Source organism: Sander vitreus, chromosome 4 (assembly GCF_031162955.1).
Source record: "Sander vitreus isolate 19-12246 chromosome 4, sanVit1, whole genome shotgun sequence".
Taxonomy (NCBI): domain Eukaryota; kingdom Metazoa; phylum Chordata; class Actinopteri; order Perciformes; family Percidae; genus Sander; species Sander vitreus.
In genome coordinates, this window is record NC_135858.1 from 9,663,131 (window position 1) to 9,684,544 (window position 21,414).

General features: G+C 41.3%; 1 protein-coding gene across 7 annotated transcripts; it reads left to right on the plus strand.

Annotated features, from left to right (window-relative positions):
* Window positions 1-1,926: 1,926 nt before the first annotated feature.
* On the plus strand, window positions 1,927-20,196 carry eif4ba (eukaryotic translation initiation factor 4Ba). Of its 7 annotated transcripts, none has more exons than XM_078248099.1 (15): window positions 1,927-1,991; window positions 3,947-4,087; window positions 8,436-8,641; window positions 9,123-9,239; window positions 9,496-9,550; window positions 9,690-9,836; window positions 10,272-10,403; window positions 10,598-10,771; window positions 14,471-14,762; window positions 15,498-15,586; window positions 15,883-16,144; window positions 16,713-16,750; window positions 18,235-18,364; window positions 18,869-18,941; window positions 19,249-20,196. In XM_078248099.1, the coding sequence occupies exons 1-15, from the start codon at window positions 1,979-1,981 to the stop codon at window positions 19,324-19,326; spliced, it is 1,947 nt and encodes a 648-aa protein (XP_078104225.1). In that variant the 5' UTR covers window positions 1,927-1,978; the 3' UTR covers window positions 19,327-20,196. The 7 variants fall into 7 exon arrangements, with proteins under 7 accessions (XP_078104225.1, XP_078104226.1, XP_078104227.1 ...); XM_078248100.1 differs by having other exon boundaries at window positions 14,474-14,762; XM_078248101.1 differs by having other exon boundaries at window positions 10,598-10,765.
* The last annotated feature ends 1,218 nt before the right edge of the window (window positions 20,197-21,414 follow it).

Below are 21,414 nucleotides of genomic sequence, written 5' to 3' on the forward strand. Positions count from 1 at the left end.
ATTTTTAGATACTTTATATGAAATTGTATTATGCCTTTGGGTTTTTTATGTATTAAGGGTTAAATGTGTTGTGCTGTCTTTTTATTGTAACATGAGTCTGAAATGAAATTCTATATATTATATGATTTGACGTCACAAATAAATTGATTGATTGACTGACTGATTGAAAATTAAGCATATATTTGGTCATAACAACCTGTAGCTTAACACGCTCAAAACTGTGGGGGTCACAGTTGACTTCAGGAGGAGACCCCATCACCATAATGAACAGCAGGTACGTGCACACATAGACATCAAAAGGGTCTTGAGCACCTACCCTTTTTCTTCCTCAAGAGAAAGTGCCCTTTTTTCTGGATGCATGTTTATTTTTTTTTTATTTTAATTAATGAATATAGCCTATATATTCCTGTTTGCACACAGCTTCCCTGTGAAACAAATGTATTTCTTTAATTTAAAAAATCTAAGCATCAGGTCGAGAGATGAGACTTTGTTAGCCTTTTTCAGTTTAGTATGAAGATTTTTGTTGCGATTTTTTGAAGAGTTATTTATTCCAATAACACCAACAGAATTAAAATAAGTTATTGCCATTTGCAAAATAAACAAATTCTTAGTGAAACAATGTCCCTCTCCTTGCAGTCACTGCAGTCCCTTATTCTAAATATATACTTGAAACTAGTAGCATACAAAACATGAACATTGTGGCAGAGTTTCCCTTGCTGTTTGTGATTAACCTGGTGAATACTAAAAACTCTCTGTGTGAACTGATTATTTTGTGGAGTATTTATTAAATCTATTAAACAATTGCGTAAGGGAAATAAAATAAATTGGTAAGTAGTCAGAGTTGACGTTTTGTTAAAATTTCAAATAAATAATTATTTCTTAACTATATTAGGCCTAACTATTAACACTGTGTCTGCTGTGGAGGCCTTCAGGTTTCTGGGCTCCACCATCTCCCAGGACCTGTGTGGATGCCTAACATATAGACACCATCAGTAAAAAGGCCCAGCAGAGGATGTACTTCCTGTGCCAGCACTGGCCAGGACTGCAAGAAGAATTAGCAATAATCCTCCAGAGTTAGGAAACAGGCTGGAAATATCACTGCAGACCTGTTTTACCACCTGGACACAAGCTGTTTCAACTTCTCCCCTTAGTAGGTGCTACAGAGCACTGTATGCCGAAACAACCCACAGGATACAGGAACAGTTTCTTCCCTCAGGCTTTCACCATGATGAACACCTAAATCAGTGTGTCAATAACAACCTTGTAACAACAACAAAACATCCCCTTGCTCCCATTATAAACTTTTTTTTTTTTTTTTACAGTTTACAATGCACTGTAGGCCTATATAGACATGTATATGCACAAACTGTACATAATCAATTTCTTTGCACTATTTGTATGGTTTATGTACTTACAGAAACCCTTGACTTGTATACAGGCGTTTTATTTTATTTTGGTTGTTTGTCATTTTATTTGTGCTTTATTTTTGTGCATTTTTTTCTAACGAAATAGTCCTGTCTATTCTTTACCTTTATTTGTTCAGCTTTGTGGTTCTTGTGCTGTTGTCTATTTCTGTGTAAGTAGCCTACACTGAGATAATGAAAAAAAACGGAGTCACATTCCTTGTACGTGTAGGATGCAATAGCCTACCTGACCAATAAAGCGGATTCAGATTCTGATAAATATAAATATTTAAAGCTGCATATTGATTTTGTGTCCAATAATTTAGAGATAGAGACTGCTATAAAAGATAAATCTATGAACAGCCCTGTTAGTTACACTAATGTTAGTTCAGTGACAAATATGACAGAAAAGGAAGAAGAAATGTCAAGCTGAGCAGATGTTGGTGACATTCATCCATGGTGGGTAAGCAAACCAAGGGAGGAGACAGCAGGCCCGTGAACGGCGATGCGCGCTCCCGATAATAAACCTCTGACGCGTTCATCCGGGAACTACTACGAAGAACTCGTTCTCCAACATGGCGGCGTCAGGTGAGGTTTATGAGGGTGAACGATCTGGGTCGGATGGGGGGAATTTCAGCGGGTTATACGTCGATACAATTGAACATATTAAGTTTTTAGATTGTTAATGCCTCGTCTTATTGATTGGCATAGTTGTCCTGCGTGTATAAATCGGTTCCTCGGTTGTTTTGGCCCGGTAAAGGCGTAACTGCTGAAGGAAGGCGAATGAACGAAGCAACGACTTGCACAATCTGAACACTTAACCTACAGATTACATGCGGTCTTTTTCTATGAACAATGTTATTGCCATGTTTGTGTTGTCCGCTTTTGAGTTTGCAAAGTACTACATGTATTGGACATTGTGTGACATGTTATGAAATGCTGCTAACTGCGTGCAGCTCTGGCACATTGTATCTCCGTGGCGGAGCTCGCCGTGGCGCTTAGAGCAGATAGGCATCGGGCGCAAGCGCGTGTCGTGGAGGAGGGGTTGGGCCGAGAAGTCCGGGCTGCCCGAGGAGTCTCCCCACGTGTGCAGCCTGGCTCCCTGGTATCGGTGTTTGATTTAACGGGGCAGCTGGGCCTGTTAGGTCGCATCCTGAATACTTCCCTGGCAGCTTCACAACTTTGAGCCGTCCCATCCGGCCGGTCAAAGTCTTGCTCCTATGATGGCGCACTTGGATCCTGGCGCTGCGACGTGCACTAGGCCCTAAAACCTAGCCAGCTAAGCAGGGGTACTTTCCCCGTCAGCACTCCTTTGCTGACTAAGCCTGCATAAACCTAAAGACAAAAGCGATCTGTGTAGCTAGCAAACAAAAAACCTGCGTTTGTAATGTAGCCAGGCAGTTAACTGTTGGCGCCCGTAGTTTTAGCAAAAGTCAGTAACGTTACTGACAAGTTAACGTTACGCAGCTCCTAGCTTGCTAATGTCACATTAGTGCGGAGCGCTAAGAAAGCTACTATACTATTCTTCGGTTTTACAGGCTACAAGCAGTCAAGACCAGCTAGGCCTGTTAGTTGTAAACAATGACTGAGCATTATGTACTGGGAAAGAGCTCTTAACCGTCTGTGTTGCTCTGTATGTGTGCAGGTTTTGTAACTATGTATGTAAAGAATGTCCTGACAGCTGGGATTTTACAATGAAGCTCACAGCCAGCTTTGTCGCTCCCCTTTTTCTGCTTCAGACCAAAACAAACCAGACCTGCTCTATGAGTTGAGCTGTGTGAAGCCCCTATGGGCAACTGGCAACTGTTTGCAATTCAACTAGACACTTTGAGGAAAGGTTCTGCAATGGATACGTGACTCATCGAGCATTCAGGCCCTAATGTGTATTCCTCAAACATCCAGTCGAGTGGTTTGAACCTGTCGCAATGATTGCATTGTATACTTGGGGCTGATCAAAAGGATGCAAGCCTTTTTGGTTAGGTTGGACAGGCAGACCACTCCCTGTTTGTTTACGTTCCAAAAGGGAAATAAGTCAGTGGTATTGTTATCACTCACAAATTGTAGTCTACTTATCTGGCTTAGCTGGACAACATTTCACACTACAAATAGTGTTTGTCTACACAGAGATGCAGCTGTCCACATGAGTAGAGAGACACACAAACTCAGACTCAGTTGTGTGGCATTTCACTGCTTCAACAGCTATATTTTGTAATGCTACACTAAGTTGTTCAGGTGAAATCTAATACAAGGCAGGGAAGCAATCTGATATCACTGTTTTGACACTGTAATTATCAGAAATTTACATACCATCTTTCACTTCTGCCGCTACGCCCAAACTCAGTGTTTTCTTCAGCCATCTGTACATTTCCAAACAAATAGGTAAAATGTATCAAATGGTCAATTTTAGAGCTTTTAGAAAATGGTGGGATGGTGGATAAAGTCTTTTAAAAACTTCCATGACACACATCAATATAGACAATGAACCCATGGCCTAGCATGTTCCTTCCATGGCTGACTGTGTACTGTGTCCATCTCCTCTCCAGCTAAGAAGAAGAATAAGAAGGGGAAGACCCTTACTCTGACTGACTTCCTGGCAGAGGACAAGGGAGGGAGCAATGCGCCCCCCAGCTACCCAGCTAAGTCCACTAGCTGGGCCGATGAGACTGATGAGCTGGAGGGAGATGGTGAGCGCACACTGAAATACAAAAGTCTTTACCTAGCATACCTTGTGTCTGTCTTGCATTTTGCCATCTAACAGTATTAGGATCAATTTCATCACTCTATTGCTTATGTTGTCTCGTGGTTGAATGGAAAATGCATTGAAGCATGCAGTCACTGAACATAAAATGAGCAACTGTGTTCTTTTAAGTGTAAATGTGTTGTGGCAGACTGTTACTGGTCTTTTCTTCCCAGGCCTTATTAAGTTAAAAAAACGCAGAGGAAATCAGTGAACCATGTAGATCATTTTTTCTGTTAAAATATCACAACATGGAGTTTCTGCTGACATGAGTGATACTAATTTTTTTTCCTAATGTCTCCTAAGCCCTTACATTATTAAAATAGCTGTCTGTAATAGAGGTCGACTGATATGGGTTTTTCTCTGGCCAATCTTTAGAAATCAGGGTCAGCCGATGGCCGATAAATGCTGCCGATTTATTTTGGCCGATATGTGCTTGTTTTTAAACCTCTATTTGAAAGATAAAATGTAACACTAATACTTATTACTAATTACTTAAGATGCACAACATTTCTCAACAAAAACATTTATTGAACACTTCACCAATCTGCACTTGTATACTTAAATTAAAAATGTATAATGTAAAAACATATATTCTATAAATGTATAAAAATATAAACATGCATTTGGCCTTCCCTGGTGTTGGCTGGGTGAAGCGCTGTCATAAGGGGGTGGTTTTCTTTTCAGCCATCAGACTGTAATGACTAAAAAAGGGGGAAAATACAAGGTTGTTAGTATTTTTGTATAGTATCTTCATCTTCAAGTCATTTTATAGATGGGCATATATATATTTATTTTTTTTAATTTTTTTTTATAATTCAGCTAATAATGCATTGTAAGTAATACAAGGCTAAAAACGTTTCTATTATCTTCCCAAAAACTGTCCTGAAACGTGTATTTTTGGTTTGTTTGTTGACATACAAAGCCTAATGGACATAACCTAATGATCACAAAAATGGAGGGGGGGAAACGTATTACACAGCCTGCATGCAAGGACGACACCGGCTACTAGCGATGACGTTGTAGATGCTATGTAGGACCCATAGACCATAGACACACGTAATGAGGAAAGTTAATTGTGAAAGTCATGTGCCCAAATGACTAGTTGCATTTATATTATAAGGAGCATTGCCAGCAACAACTATAGTAAAGTGCAATCACGCTTTTGACTCTGAAGTGTGTGTGTGTGTGTCACAGCCTGAGAGGGAGTGATTCTCTCAGACACCAAACTAGAGGTGTGCATACGAATAAGTTTAAAAAAAATAAAAAATAAAAAAAAAATAAAATAAAAAAATTGAATTGTCGGCAGTTATAAAGTTAGTCGCGTTACACACGCTGCTATTTTGAGGATGCTTTATCAAAAGCATTAGTTGGAGCCTCTGGTCTTTCGGAAACGGTGTGCTTAGCAACGACGCTAGCAAAGCCAGTCCTTCACTAGCCTGATTCGGTGCGGTGGTCCCTCCTTATGTTTACAACTTATTTCTCTGCATTGCTATCAATATCCAAAGTAGCCGAACGTTATGTCGCCTATTCATGTCTTTTTCCTAAGTTGGCAGTAACATGTCATAGTTAACTAATTAAATATATAGGACTTTAATCCTTACCGTTTTCTCCAAGGAACTTGGCTCCTCCAAAGGCACTGGATGAGATCTGCTCACTCTGCTGGTAAATGACTCTAGGGGCAGCAGCAACAACACTAGGGTGACCGCAGATGCTCCTGCCTATTAATCTGCTTGATATACTCGGATATTGGCCGATACCGATTATGTAAAAAATGACAAATCAGCCAGCCGATTAATCAATCACCCTCTAGTCTGTAACCATGATACATACATTGTTAAATTAATAAAGTAATTAAATACCTTTAGATGACAACATAACTCTAAAAAATTGCTGCGGGTTATTAAACTGCTTTTTTTTGTGCGCAAGTTTTACATTTTTGCAATGTAAAACTTCAATCTTTATAGTTTTCTTTCAGATTTAGTAACGACATTGGACATGTTAACTTACCACTGCCCTGTTTTGAAAGAAAGCCCTAACTCTCTTGTACAGATTTGGGGTGGCCGTTTTGAATTCTAAATGGTGGTTGGATAGAGTGGATTGAGGTAGGCTTTTGCCAATTGCCGATGGGTTGGTATATCGGCCATTGAAGGGATGATCGATTGTTTTTCTCACGCTAAAGTAGCTAACTAGGGCTTTAGATACCATTTACCGATATCAATACCGTAAATTCGATACTGGTTCCTAAACCATACTTTTTTCGATAGCAATTTAATAAAACAAATAAATTGCAACATTACGGCACAAATCTATTTATTTTTCAGCTCCTACTACACAAGCCCCGTCTCTGTGTGTAATGTAGAGTTTTTCCTGCCTGCCTCTACAATGTGTAACGTCAGACAGCCAATCACAAACATTATTAGATCTCGGTAAAAGCATGCTGCATGGTTATTGGCTCGCTGATGAGATTTACTCCTTAGGCATTGGATTTGGGTATTGAATGACGAGGCATTTTTCGATACTTACGCGTTCAATGTAGCCTGCCTGTCAGACTGGCTGTGGGATCGCCTATCGGCAATCTTGAGTAACCACGATTGCACTATACGAAAATAGAAACTATCGCACAATCCTACCTGAAGGCCTTGGATGTTACATTAATCACACAAAAAACATATTATGAACCGAGCAATAGGGTTGGCCGAGTAAATTCACAGATTCTTTTATTAGCTATAAACTATCGCTCATTGGATGGAGTTTGTCATGAGCCCTTGCCCATATCCTTTTGTGGCTTGTATTAGGGCTCGATGGAATACCGACTTTTTTAGGTATATCGATGTATTTTCAAACGATATATGGGCTGAGACATTACTGTTTATCGATATAGGTTGATGTTGCGTTACATAACCCATTTCTTCCATAAAGCCGTGCCTGTGTTTGCATCTCTCCTCTCACACTCTCCGGGCAACTCTGCCCCCACTTGCTCACAGGCTCTTCTGTAACGTGGAGGGAGACACAGCTCCACATTTGCCTACATTTTTCAATATTTTTAGGTTCATGAAACAGGTTTTAATTTTCTTATGTCAATGTAACGCTACCTCTAATGCTCATTGAAATCTTCAGAGAGAGAGAGAGAGATTTTTTAATTGCGATATGAAAAAAAAGAAATTTTTCCAGGCTAAAGTGAATATTAATAATGCATGCATGTTGCTTCCTCTAAATGTCAGGTTGTGGTCAGCTAGCGGGGCCTGCTTTGGTTGTTTGATAAATTGATTAAAATTGATCATGATTGTTGGTTTGCTGTGCATGCAGAGCCTGCATGTCACACTCTTGCAACAGACTGTGTATCCAAGAGCACTTAAATCAGTGTAAATGACGTTATATCAGAAACCGACTGCTGTTGTAGATTAGTGTTACGTTTCCAGCGTCGCAGCTCCGAACCATAACCATTGTTTTTTTTTAGCCTAACTATGTTAGCTTTAGCCTGGCTAGTAGCAGCTTTCTGCGGTGAGAAATGGTCGGGATATGTCGTGATTAGGTGATTTAGTTTGTCTTTGCAGCGAACATAAAACACTGAATCCTGTAGCTTCACTACCCATGGAAAAGCATGTGCATCACTGTGTCAGCGGCAGCTGCTGCTTACGGTACTTTTCTACACACGGGAGAGCCTCACTTCCCAGGCCGGTAACAATCATGGAAAAGGAGAACGGTAAAAGTTTACTTTTTTATCAAGCAGCAAAGAAGTTGTAGCATCAACGTCCTGTGATGTGACTATCGCACATGCGCACATCGCAATGTAGACGATGAAACAAAATATCGTGCAGCCCTACTTTAGAATATATTTTTTTTAAATCCTGTGAGTCCAGCTGCCGTGCAAGGTGATAAGAATTGTACAGTAATAATCTGCCTCATGATCAAAGAGAGTTTTTGTGTCATAAACTTGAGTCCATCACACGCTCCCACTTTATTTGATCCAGGGTTTTGGGCCAGCATCAGACCGAATACACAGACAATAACAGCATTATGCACTTGTCTCAGAACACTCAAGTGTCTGCTGAACTAAAAGGGCGTGTGACGACAATGGTTTAAATTTTACGGTAACTATTTGCCACAAAATGCCTCAATTTGAATGGAAGATGGCATTTGTTCTAGTGTCTCTTGAATGTAATGGGACTAATGCATATACTTTTTCCAGTAAAGGGCCAAGTATCAAAGAGAAAAATAATCAATTGTTGTTCAGTAACTGAAGGGAAGTTTTAGGTATTTGTTTGAAATTTTCTCTTTTTTCATCCCTCCAGTCTCGACCTCATGGCACACGGAGGAGGATTCATTCCGGGCACCACCCATTGACCGGTCCATCCTGCCCACAGCACCTCGCTCAGCTCGTGAACCCAATGTCGACCGGTCCCGACTGCCCCGCAGCCCGCCTTACACGGCTTTCCTGGGCAACCTTCCCTATGATGTCACTGAGGACTCGATCAAAGACTTCTTCCGCGGCTTGGCAGTACGTGTAGCAAGCACACACACATGCAGTGTCGGGCATATAACGCATAGCACTCTGTGGTTACAGCTACTGCATGGAAACACAAACTGTGAAACTCAAGTTAATGTCTCAGTTGCATACATATGATTTTCTTTTAAATTGAAGTCCTCTGACGCCTGCCTCTGGCTTGTCAAGTCAAAGAGTGGGACTTAAAATGGTCACAACCTTGCAGGTCAACAAATATTAGCGAAATAACCTTGCTGATTTGTCACTAAAGTCCTGACCTGTGCATTTTATATTTCGGGTTAGAGCAGAAATTAATGACTAACCTTCTCATCTGGCATTTCCTCCATTTTAAAGTCCACCCTTTTCTTCCGTTTTCTTTCACTTGCATACTGCGCTTTGTTTCTTCTCATCTTGTACGGGTGAACTGTACAGTGCTGGGCCCAGATCAGTGCATTCTCTGTTGGATATGTAATTCTGTCACCGTCTTCATCACCAGATCAGTGCAGTGCGTCTGCCTCGAGAGCCCAGTAACCCAGAGAGGCTAAAGGGCTTTGGCTATGCTGAATTTGATGATGTGGACTCCCTCCTGAGGGCTCTGAGTCTCAACGAGGAGGTGAGCGGATGCAACAAGAACTTGGTTTTATAGTTCTGCATTTTGATTTTAACCACTGGATCTGAACTAACATGAGCGTACGACTTTCCCAATAGTTGTATTGTACAATAAAATCTTGGGTTACCATTCATTTATTGGCCTCACTGCACAAAAGCACAAAGATCTATAGTTGTGCTATAAATGACCGTTTCTTTCCATCATCAAAATGTATTAGGAAGAATGACTATTTGTCCCCTCTATTTGTTCATGTCAACAGAACCTGGGAAACCGAAGGATCCGTGTGGATATTGCAGACCAGTCTAATGATAAAGGTACATTGCTAACTTTTCTTTGCTGTGACTTCTTCTAGCCAGTATTTATAGTGATAAAGTAAATGGGAATATATCCCTCAACCTTTTACATTCTATAAATAAACGTAATATCTCCTCTTCCTTTTTCTTCACACCTCAGAAAGAGACAATGGTTCTATGGGAGGCCGAGACAGAGGTGGACGGATGTCAGACATGGGTCCCGACAAGACAGACAGTGACTGGAGGGCTCGGCCCAGTTCAGATGCCGACGATGGCCCTCCCAAGAGAGAGGAGGCTTTTGGAGAGAGTGAGTCAGAATTGGCTTTTTGTTCTTTGACATCTATACTTATTTCACACTTGATCCCAGTATTTGTGTTGGCAGCTTTTGACAGACACGACCTGTGTCTTAGTATCACTGGTGTCAATCCCATCCTAACTAGCATAAAAAACTGTCTGTACTTTCATGTCCTAGGGGAATATTAGTTGAAACTATTTGTTAAACCAAGCTAACTATTCGAAATTGTTCAAATTCACTCCCTTTGCAAAATGTTTCCCCTAATTTTGCTTCAGGGTTATGATAACAGCTTTTCATATGTTTATCCAAAATGTTGACTACAAAAAATAATGCATTTCTTCCTTCCAAACTCTATTTGATGTACAATCAGAACCCAGTCAGACCAACAGTTCATTAGCGCAGGAATTCCATAAGTGAAAACAAATTATTCTGTTACAATTCTTGCAGGATCACGGGACCGCTATGAGCCGGATCGTTTCAGAGATGGGCCACGGCGGGACAATGACCGCTATGATGGAGGAAGAGACCGCTTCCGGGATCGCTATGATGACAGGGATCGTAGAGACTTCGATAGAGGAGGTGTGTCTTTGTTCTTGTTCTTCAGATCCACCTGGCTGTATCAGCAGCTCTTTGGCTTCCTGATCATAACATCTTAATCAAGTCATTGGCTTACATGACTACCTGCTGCAAGCTTTTAAATACAATTCTATACACTTGTTTATAAACTTCCATTTTCATCTCTAAACCTTTTTTCTCTCCTGCCATTTTTCTAGGTTTTGACTCTCGTGGTGGTGGAGGAAGTCGTCGTGCCTTTGGCAGTGGCTTCCGTCGTGACTATGATGACAGTCGAGGTAGCAGTGATCGTTATGGGGAACGGGATCGTTATGGCGACCGCGAGGACCGGTACGAGAGACGTACGGATGAGAGGCGTGAGGAGAGAGGTGAGAGTGAGTATGAATATACAAATACTACTTCTCATCAGCATTATTTAATAAAGGGGACATATGAAAATTAACTTTTTCAGTGCTTGTACATACCACAAACTGTTAAATTATAAGACAACCCAGTCATTTATTTTGTGGGCTGCTTAGATCAGAAAACATGGGATTCCGCCATTTAGGTTTGGCTCCCTATTTCACATACAGGCTCATTAGAATATACCTCCCACATCCAAGTATCTCTACCCACAGCTTGAGTACTACCTTTGCAAAGGTGTGCCATATCTTTCTGTCAAGCCAATCAGAGCAGACTGGGCTTTTTGGGTGGGGGTGCTAACACACCAACCGGATAATCGGCCGTCGGACAGTCTGGCGAGGTCGGTGACTCGAGTCTGTTCGGTGTGTTCCGTGCCGCCATCCGTCGGAGGAGCTGTCGGCCTTCATTTTGGCCCACATGACATGCTCAGTCGGAGACAGGGCAGTCGGGACTCACCCGGAAACGGCGAGCGGATGAGCCTCTCAAAATCTGACAAATCTTTTAAACTGACCTTTGATGATCTGAAATGAAGACAGATTAAGCAACTGCATGGCCTATTTCTCGCTTAAAATGTTTTCAGAAACACGTTTTGGTGAACTATTTTAGTACAATATGACATTGTATTCTGAACAAGCCGCCATGACAGTCTGGCTGTGAATTTCCGGAGAAAAAAGACCCACGTGACGCATTCGTCCTATCAGCTGCCGGTTTTCATTTTCTGGGAAACGATACAGAGAAGCGCCGCCTGCTGTTATGGAGACGTATTGCGTTTCACGCACCCGCAGAGTGTACGCTCAAGTCGGCGTCTCCTCAGTGTGTTTTGAGGCATTTTTTTTTGGACCTCGGGGACCCGACTGATCAGTCCAATTGCCTTTTCTGCCGACGGTCGGCCGTCTGGTTGGTGTGTAGCAGCCCTTAAAGAGAGCGTTTCAGACAGGTATACAGGTATATTCAGATAGACGGTATGAGGAAAAAGACTGATTTGTTCTAGTAGAAACCCAAAATATGTAAATACAGGGCTCCAGACTAAAGTTTACTAGGCGCACTGTAGCCCCTAGCCTAACTCCGCCCTCATACGTACTTCCGCTCAATTTTCATTTTCCTTCAGTACACCGTCTGGGTTTGCGGTATATTCTTGGGTTTTCTCTGACCAATCGGCAAACAGAGGGAGTGGCTGAGAACGACGACGTTGAGGTCGTGTGCTAGTTTGAGTTGTAGTTCCGTAATGGTGGCGAAGAAAGATGTGAGCGAAGCCATTCGGTCTGTTGTGGCAACGCTGCCGAATATCCAGAAGTTAAAGCCCGAGCAAGAACAATCTTTGAGTTTTGTTGGTGGCCATGATGTTGTGGCCCTCCTCCCCATGGGGTTCGGGAAAAGTTTGATTTTCCAGCTCGCTCAGTTAGTGGTGAAGGAGATGTCTAAGGCAAACGCTAGCGATGCTGAGCCGATAGTTGTTGTCGTCTCCCCTCTTGTTAGCCTGCAGAGGTGTCAAGTAACGAAGTACAAATACTTTGTTACCCAAAATTTCTACTTAAGGTATCTGTACTTTACTGAAGTAATTATTTTACAGCATACTTTTTACTTCTACTCCTTACATTTTCACGCAATTATCTGTACTTTCTACTCCTTACATTTTAAAAATAGCCTTGTTACTCCTATTTCAGTTCGGCTTGTTTTCATTCCGGTTAAACAAAAACCTATCCAGACAAATCTCGCCATCCGACACTCTATTGGTTTGTATGCGATCCATCACACCTGCACAGACCCGGTGCTAATATGGCACCGGTGCCTTACTGATCTACCAGACCGAGTAGCAACGCGGATTTCGGTGCCTCATTAGGTGCTACTTAAATGCCTGCACTTCTCTCTGATGCTCCAAAAACAGACGATAGAGGGAACTGAAACATCGCCGCACGGGACGCTAGTAAACACTACACTTAGCAGCAGGTAACGTTAGCCTACCGTTAGCTAGCAGCTGGCATAAACACAGTTAAAATGCTGACAGCTAAACGGTGTAAAAGTGTTTATTTCACTGGAGAGGATTGTAACACCAGACTGTAGCTGCCGTTGTATGAAAAACACAGAAGAGATGTCACCTTTTTCAGCCCTTCTGAGTTTGCAGGTATGATTTTAATATAACATTATTATAGTCATTATGGCCATTAGAAAAATGTTTTTTTGTGGAGGTGGGGTAGTGCACTATAAGCCCCTGTGGGGCGGGCTAAGCTTTTGTCCTTTTAATGGCATTTTTTCCCCCTTACATTACTTTTACTTTTATACTACTTTAAGTAGTTTTGAAACCAGTACTTTTACACTTTACCTTGAGTAAAATGCTGGAGTTGATACTTCAACTTCTCCTGGCGGAGCCAGGCTACCAGAGGGGCTCTGGGCAGATCAAATAGTATTAAACTTCAACAGAGTACACCCTGTCAAGGAAGTTAACACCTGTCAATGGAGAGTGGCCAGACTCTCTGTACAAATGAAATGTACGAGAGTCTGGTAGGACCAGGCTACTGTAGCCCCTAACTAAAAAATTGTAGGGGCACAGGCAGAAAATATAGGGGTGCACAGTCACCCATTTTAACTGTATTACTGATAAATGCTTTGGTAATAAATACAGGAACTACAATCTGCTGTCTTATTTTAGTTCAGTCACATTTTAATTGAATGATGCTTAACAAATGCACATTCAGAAATGTAATCAAAGTACTATTTCTGTCGATATACTGTATTACTGCCTCTGCCTCATACAGGCTCTCCCTTCCTCCCTTCTGTTTTTTTGTTGTAAATAACAAACATATTTAAGGTGATCAAACTTCCATGGAAAGGGGAGTATCTAACACCCAGTGTGGGAAATATTGAGTGATGAGGGAGCCAGAGACAGATGAGCTCACGACACAAGCACTATTTGTTTTCACGAGGTAAATAGTAATATATTTAGCAGCATATATATATATATATATATATATATATATAAATAAATAAATATCTCTTTTTTTTTTCCGAAGCCGTCTCTACTGTCACATCCTCTGCTGTACCTCTCTCGCCAAGCGAGGAAACGGTACCGCAGCGTGTAGCAAATGTCGGAGTTGACGTTAGCATTTTGGGTATTTAAATAATATCCCGTCCTTTTTGTCTGCGACCGAGACAACACTGAGTAAAATTGCGATAAATTTTGTGACGAGACAGAATACAACACTGCCAAGGTCTTTGAACACACCTCAGCCAACCCTGAAGTGCACGCAAGCCAGTTTGAGACCGTAAACAAAGTGGGATAAAGAGAGGAGGGCTAATGTTAGCCTAAGGCTAAGTCCTAATCTTATTTAAAAAATGACTCGCACTATCTAAAAAAAATTGCTCTCAAACGGTGATTTGGTTGGAGTCTGGAGCCCATTTAAAAAGTATGAACCTGAAAATGAGCATGATTTGTCTGCTTTAACTGATCTATCAAATAGGGCTATTTGAGTGAAAATTTGGTGTAACACTAATGGATGTTTTTTTTGTTTTTTTTATATAAAGTTAGCAATTACAGTTTTCAGCTTTCACACTCCCTTCAGAATCTGCAGTTTAGCGTGTTTATTTTTTGTCAGTTTGACTGTGCTAACACCATCTTCTGATATTCACCTCCACACTACTCCATATTGATATAATTTGTTTTCCTATTATCACAGCAGGTCCTCAGCAGAGACCTAAGTTGAACCTTAAGCCCCGTAGCGTGCCCAAGGAGGAGGAAGGCAGCGGCGGTGGCGGCGGTGGTGGTGGCAGCAGCGGTGGTGGTATTTCCCCAGCTGCAGCTCCGAGCTCCGGCAGCAGGGCCTCATCCATCTTTGGTGCAGCCAAGCCGGTTGATACAGCAGCCAAGGAGAGGGAGGTGGAGGAGAGGCTGAAGAAAGAGGAAGAGAGGCTGCAGAGGCAGCTGGAGGAGGACAAAGGCCGGGGACCCGACAGAAAGATGCGAGACAGGTCAGGAGTTGACATGGATGGTCACATAATTTTTGATGAGATGGTGATAACTCAATGTGTTTTTTATGAAGTGTTTTCAAATACTTTTTTTTTTTTTGGAGGAGTCTGTTTATGCTTAAATATATTTCAACATTGATTTGTGACAAAGCAGCATACTCTGCAGTTATATTGCACTTAAGTTAAGGAGACAGACAAAGCAGTTATTTACACTTCTAGAATCTAACATCATGTGAAGACACGTGGTTATGTGTACAATGAAAAACATTTTGTGTGTAGTTTATATTTAAATACTGGCCTATCCTGGCCATTGGCCAATACAGTGACATGACATATGAGAGTATCTTGTATCATTACATCATTTTTTGGGTAAAATCAACTCTGTTGGTCATAATACGTAAGTTGGTATCATGGATCATGTTAGCTGGCGTAAAAGTAATTTTGCAAGCCAACTAACATATCCACTTGGATAGTATTTTGCTAGCGGTAACGTTAGCAAGCAAGCAAGCAAAGGTTAGCCAGCTAGCTCTAACGTAGTAAAACCGTCCTGAGTGGAAATTATATTATAGGCAACAGAGAAAGTAGGGCTGCTTCTGTACTAATCAATAGCGAACATTCGAAGCTTCTGATCAGGACTCAGCCAGCCAGTGCCACACCTCACCAAGAGTACTATTTCTGGCTTCATTAAATAGGCTGCTGCCTTATAACCATACAGTAAGCTTTTTCTATTGTTTTCAGGGACCCAAGCTGGCGCAATGAAGAACCTCATACTGAGCGATCTCGCACAGGAAGCGAGTCTTCACAGCAAGGAAGTACTTCTGGAAGAGGTGAGATACCTCTGCATTCCGTTTCGATAGAGCTTGCCTTCAGGAATCTGGTTTCGCCCTATAAACTCTGTAGTCCGTTTAGATGAAACAAATAATTATAAAGTCTGTAGGCTGTTAGATGATACAAATACAGTTTTGATTTTTGGTACATTTCAGACTTTGTATTGTGTCTCAACATCTTCAAACAAAACAACCAAGACCAACTAAAAATGATCAAGTGGTAAAAGTGTTATAAATTAAGGACTTCAGTGGTGTAAAACCGTAAGAAACAACGTGCTGCTCTTTTCATCCACCAGGCTCCCGGTGTCGAGATAGCGAGCGCTCTGGGGAGAATGAGGTTTTCAGTGGGAGAGAAGGTGAGCCCACCTCCCCCGGGGCCTCCCCGCAGCCCCCCCCTATTAGCTCCTCCAAGGAGCCGTTGAAGGTGATGCCTGCACCTCCTCCAAAGGAGAACGTCTGGGCCAAGAGAAGTGCAGCCAGCACAGGCTCTAGCGAGGGTGATGGACGACCTCCAGTCTCTCCTGTTTCCCCAAGTGGTTCAGCTCCTCCCAAGCTCCGGTGAGAACTCAAGTGAGACGTATGGGGGCTTCTAAAAGAACTAGATATTTGTAAATGCGGGTATATTTCATGAACCTAAAAATATAAGGTTATTGTCTACCAAGGTGCTGCTGAAACCGCGCCTTTTACCAGACAAGCTCCAGAGAGCCGGCAATAACAGCAGGCGAGTGGGTGCCACATTTGTGTAGAGCACCGCGACAAAAATGACGCATCGCGGACGCAAGAGTCACTCTTAGTAGTTTCTGTGACATTAGAATGTTTAAAAAATATGAAAACGGCCAAAATACACAAAGCAACCTATAGAGTCGTAGCCAGAAAAGTCACGCCACGCTACTGGCGAAGTGGGCAGCCCTGTTGAAATGAAAATGCAAATCCCTGCCATGAGTCAAGCCAAAACACCACGTGTATGGAAAAACCCCTATACTGCATGTTAGGAAGACTTTCAGGAACGCGCTGCTCAGAAACGGCCATTTTAAAACCGTTCACACCCCAAATTTGCTATAAGAAAAGTACTTTTTTATATATTTTTTTAAATACCTTTTCCTGACTGTTCCTACTTTCTCTTTAGCTCCCCAAGTTCTGCAGATGAAAGAGGATCTGAAAAAGGTAAGGCCATTCTGATGAGTGGGGGATTTTACCCAAAACCAACCTCAGCATGTAGACTGAATACAATTGAACAAACCATGTCAGCTATAAAAGGAGTCAACAAAAACAAGGGAAACTGAAGGGAAACATTTATGTAAACGAAAAGCACTTGCACACATCTGCAATAATGTGTTGAATTTGAAATAGACTCAAGTCGGCAGCCACTCTTAGATCCCTACTACTGGTGAGGCAAAGTCTCAGACCAGTGGAAACGCCAAGTTGTTAACTTAATCTATATATAATATATAATTAGCATACAGATACTCTACAGGGCTCCACACACCAGTTTGTTAGTTTATCACTCGACTCAGCAAGACATTTTTAGCTGAGATGGACAGCATAACGCTGCAGTGTTTTTACTGTATAAATTAGCCTCGTCTAGCTATCTTTTGTTCCTCAGCTCATAGCTTAAACCCAATGATATTCAGCCTCCATACATGTTTTTAACATTGTTGAAACAACGCAACTTCATCAAGACTGGCTCATGCACACGACGAGGTGCAAGAGCAGCTGTTATCCTTACATTTCACACTACTTTGTACCTGTATCATAGTGGACATATTTGGCAAAGTGAGTTGTCTCTGACCGGAGCCGGTCATGAACTCATCTTTCTGCTGAGTTTATTCATAACAAGGGGAGCACTGCAGTATGTCTCACATTATTAGTCTGCATTGGTATACAAATGATCAAAGTGACATATATGGTGCAGAATAATATGCACATGCATCACAATTCTGACTTGGAAAAATTATATCGCGCTCAAACTTAGGGTTGGGTACCAAAACGCGGTTCCACTATGGAACCGGTTCCTACGCAACCAGTAGGAATCGGAACGGATTAGAACGCTAATTTCGGTTCCACTTAATGTGTCAACTGAAATATTTTCCCCTCTGTCGCTCCGAAACGGACATAGAAATATCACACTTATTATATATTTAAGTACTAAATGTTAAAATATTGTTAAATTTAAATAATTTTCTATTAAAAAAAAAAATCTATAAAAGAGCATTTCTTTGATGTCATTTTTCAGTTTTTCAAGAATCGGTTTAGGAATCGTAAAAATCCAGACGATACCCAACCCTACTCAAACGCAACTCAAGCTATCTGGCCAATTGTGAAAACATTGAATATACCTATTCAATTGTTTGCAGTGCTGTATCAGAGTAAGACCTTTTCAGATTTATACTTTTTTTGTTTTTTTTGTTTACTGTTTAGTAAACCTTTTGGCAAAACTTTTAAGCCAATATCAAATTTAAATGAAATAAGTTACACTGTACGAGCTCAGCTTGCATTCAAGCAGTTGTACACCTCTCATTTGGCCCTATATCAGTGACGAACACTATATTTCACCCCAGTGGCTTTTTATGCTGCAGTGTGTTGAGTGTAGTCTACTGTATAAAGTCCAACAACCTCCCTTCACTCAACTGTCTGGCATCTCCTTTAAGATGAGAACAAGGCTGACGGTGTGCGTCGGGACCGGGGGCCCCCACGGGCACGAGGGGTTCCAGCAGGGCCTGGAGCAGGGCGGGGCAGAGGAGAGGGGCCCAACAGAGACCGAAGGAAGGAGGCAGACAGGTCAGCCATCCAAAGCTAGCCACTCCAAAGTTCTTAATCAGACAAGGAGGACATTTACTGGGCATCTGTAAAGAATGGCCTATGCTCAGTTACACAACTGGTGATGCATTCATTGTTCCTAGTGTTGTGGACACCATGAAGAACACCATGATTTACGGTGGGCACATTAAATGCTTTACCTTTTCTACTTCAAATAGTAATAATCCCCATGCTGAAGCACGGGAAATTATCCATTTAAGCGCTAAAACATCAACAGTACAACATAAATTTGGCCTGAAATTTGGGACATTTCTGAATTTTATTTGTCCTTCTGAACATGAGAACTGAGCACGGTGTGAACTGAGTGCTGTAGATGTAAGCTTTCAGACGATACAAATGAGCAAAATGTGTGCTCCTTTTTAGTTTGTCTTTTTAGCTGTGTGTTTGAGGATTCACAGCCAGGGTCAACTTTTCAGCACCGAGGTTACCAATAAATTTTAACCTCAGTGTTCGCTCTGATTGTAGAAAGGATAACAGAAGAGACCGAGACTCCAGACCACCCCCAGAGCCAAAGAAATTCGAAGAAACCCCAATCCCCGTAAGTCCTTCACTGCCAAGGATTAGTCAGACATTGACGTCACCTAAATTATTCTTCATTAAGGGTTTCCCTAAAGCCTGAAGTTTTTACCAGTGCTCCCCAGTACTTTTTTTTTTATTTTATTTTTTTTTTTAATAGGTTTTAAAACAGTTTTTACAGCAATAACCTGCCCTTCATCAGTCATGCAATTATTGTCCCTAATGATGTTTCAGCCTCCTTGTGAACGTTAAAATCTCTCTACGCTCTAATTTGTTTAGCATCCAAGGCTAACTGTACTGATCCGGGTTCTGTTTTGTTTTGCCTTCAGAAGTTCAGCTCAGCCAGTAAGTATGCCGCTTTGCTAATGGACGGAGACGAAGGAGACGATGCAGAGGACGTAGAATAGAGAGAAAATAAGACAAGGCCCGAAAGCGCAAGAAGAGGACAGAAACAACAGCAGAATAAAAAATAATCTCACATAGCTTATGAAAAAAATAAACTCCTCACATGGAAGAGGCTCCTGGGAGGACATCACTTCCTCCTTTCTTTCCTCCTACAAAACTGTCCTTTACTTTCAAAACACACACCCATCCTCCCTCCCCGTCAGGACTATTCATCTTAAGGATAGTCACATACTGGACTTGTTTTAAATGGGAAACGATGAGTAGCTGACACATGGAAAAGTGATGGATAACATTGAATTAATTGTAATAAATAAATGGAAAAAGTGGGGAAAAAATGAATTTGTATATTTGTGGATGGTGAGGTTGGGTATGACAGAAGATGTTTAGTGGAACCAGTGTTTAACTGACTGATTAACTTACATTGACATCATTTCCAAATTAAATGCATAACTATTCATTATAAGCCATTTTTATTTATTAGTAAATAATTTGGTATTGTGGAATAATTTGAAATCAAAATTTATTCATGAGAATTTGTCAAAAATCCTGTCTTCCAATACTAAGTCATGAATGTTGAGACTGGTTACAAAGATTTGTCGTGTGCACTATTCAACAAAGCGCTGATTTAAATTTTTGTTCTTCACTGGTTCACAGTATTTCAAGAGAGGACCGTAATAGAATATAGTATTGAAGGAGTGACTTGTATGTTGAAAGGAAAATGGACGCTACGCGATTCTCACTCTTAGAGAATCAATCAAGTGCCATTACTATTATCCCCAATCATTGTACCAATGTCTCTCTATTTCTACACCTTCTGATGAAATAATCAACTCGATTAAAGGCTTATAATGGTTGTTTCCAGCCGTCTTAAAGAGTCTCCACAGCTGTCTAAATCATTCACTCTTCCTGAAGTGAGTAATACAAATATTTGGGGAAACTGAAGTTGCCCATAGCAGGATGTGAGGATTTCCGTGGGATTACATGAACCGGTCTTCCAATTTGCAATAAATTGGAGTCATAATGTGCATTAAAATAGTATGTGGTTTAGTGTTCATGCATGCATTACTGTAGGGATTCGGGCCAAGACTTTATTAAAAAAAAAAAAGACCTTTAAAGCAGATTTTGTGCTCGTCTCTAATAGTAAAGTGTCTATTAACATAACTACCCCCTACGCACTTTTGTGATGGCGTATCATTCTAAATGAACCATGAAACCGAGTCCGTTGCAGGATGGTGAGTTGCATCTCCAAACAACATTTTCCTCTGCTTACTGTTCTCCTGGTGTGGTCTTTGAGACAGAACATTTCCACGATGTTTCTTCAGTCTCAACCCCCTGCTGAGGGCTGGACTCGTGGTGGCAGCTGGTTAGGATCCTGCTGAGCTTCACATCCCACACAGAGGGCACCCACTGCAGTAAGATAGGACTCCTCCAGACACCTCAGCAGCAGGCCACTCTTTTTAATGGACATCAGCATACTAGACGCGAACAGTGGAACTGGTTCTGGAACAAGCATGTGTCAGTGTAGCATCAAAAATACCTGATAATGTAGATTTAAATGTTTAATATATCATGAGAAATAATTAGACTTATGAAGGAGTTTGTGTATGTCAAAGCTCGGTGAATGAACATCAGAGTTGCCTTCTTTTGTCACTGTTGCAAACAAATCGGCCCTGTGTTTGTTTACAGAGTTCAATCATTTTAAAGTAAATTGGTTATATTAAAGTAGCTACTCGGGGAGCGTAGTTCAAGTGTGTGGGTGTAATACAGAGAGATGCTGAATCACTGAGGACAATTGTCTGAAAGCTACAAAAGACTTTTGCTTATTTTTTTCTCCGTCTTTAAATGGTGGCACTATTAAGGGAACGTAAATCTGAATTCGGGTGCCATTCTAAGAGGAAAGAAACATCAGGGTGAAGTAAAATATGGATATTGTCACTGCTAGTTTGTACATTCAGTGTAGTTATGAGATCAATTTAATGTGGCCCCCTCCTTCTGACCTTGCATGTGAAATATCATAGCTGTGTGCAGTTATTTCATTTTTCATAAGTCATTTTTTTTGGACCAAGTCTGTATTTTGATTAGTATAGATT

What these genes read in the sequence shown, in the direction of transcription:
- eif4ba (XM_078248099.1), top strand. An exon ending in ACTTCTTCCGCGGCTTGGCA is followed by an intron (nt 8,642 to 9,122) that starts GTACGTGTAGCA and finishes CTTCATCACCAG; the next exon opens with ATCAGTGCAGTGCGTCTGCC. An exon ending in TCAGCTCCTCCCAAGCTCCG is followed by an intron (nt 16,145 to 16,712) that starts GTGAGAACTCAA and finishes CTTTCTCTTTAG; the next exon opens with CTCCCCAAGTTCTGCAGATG.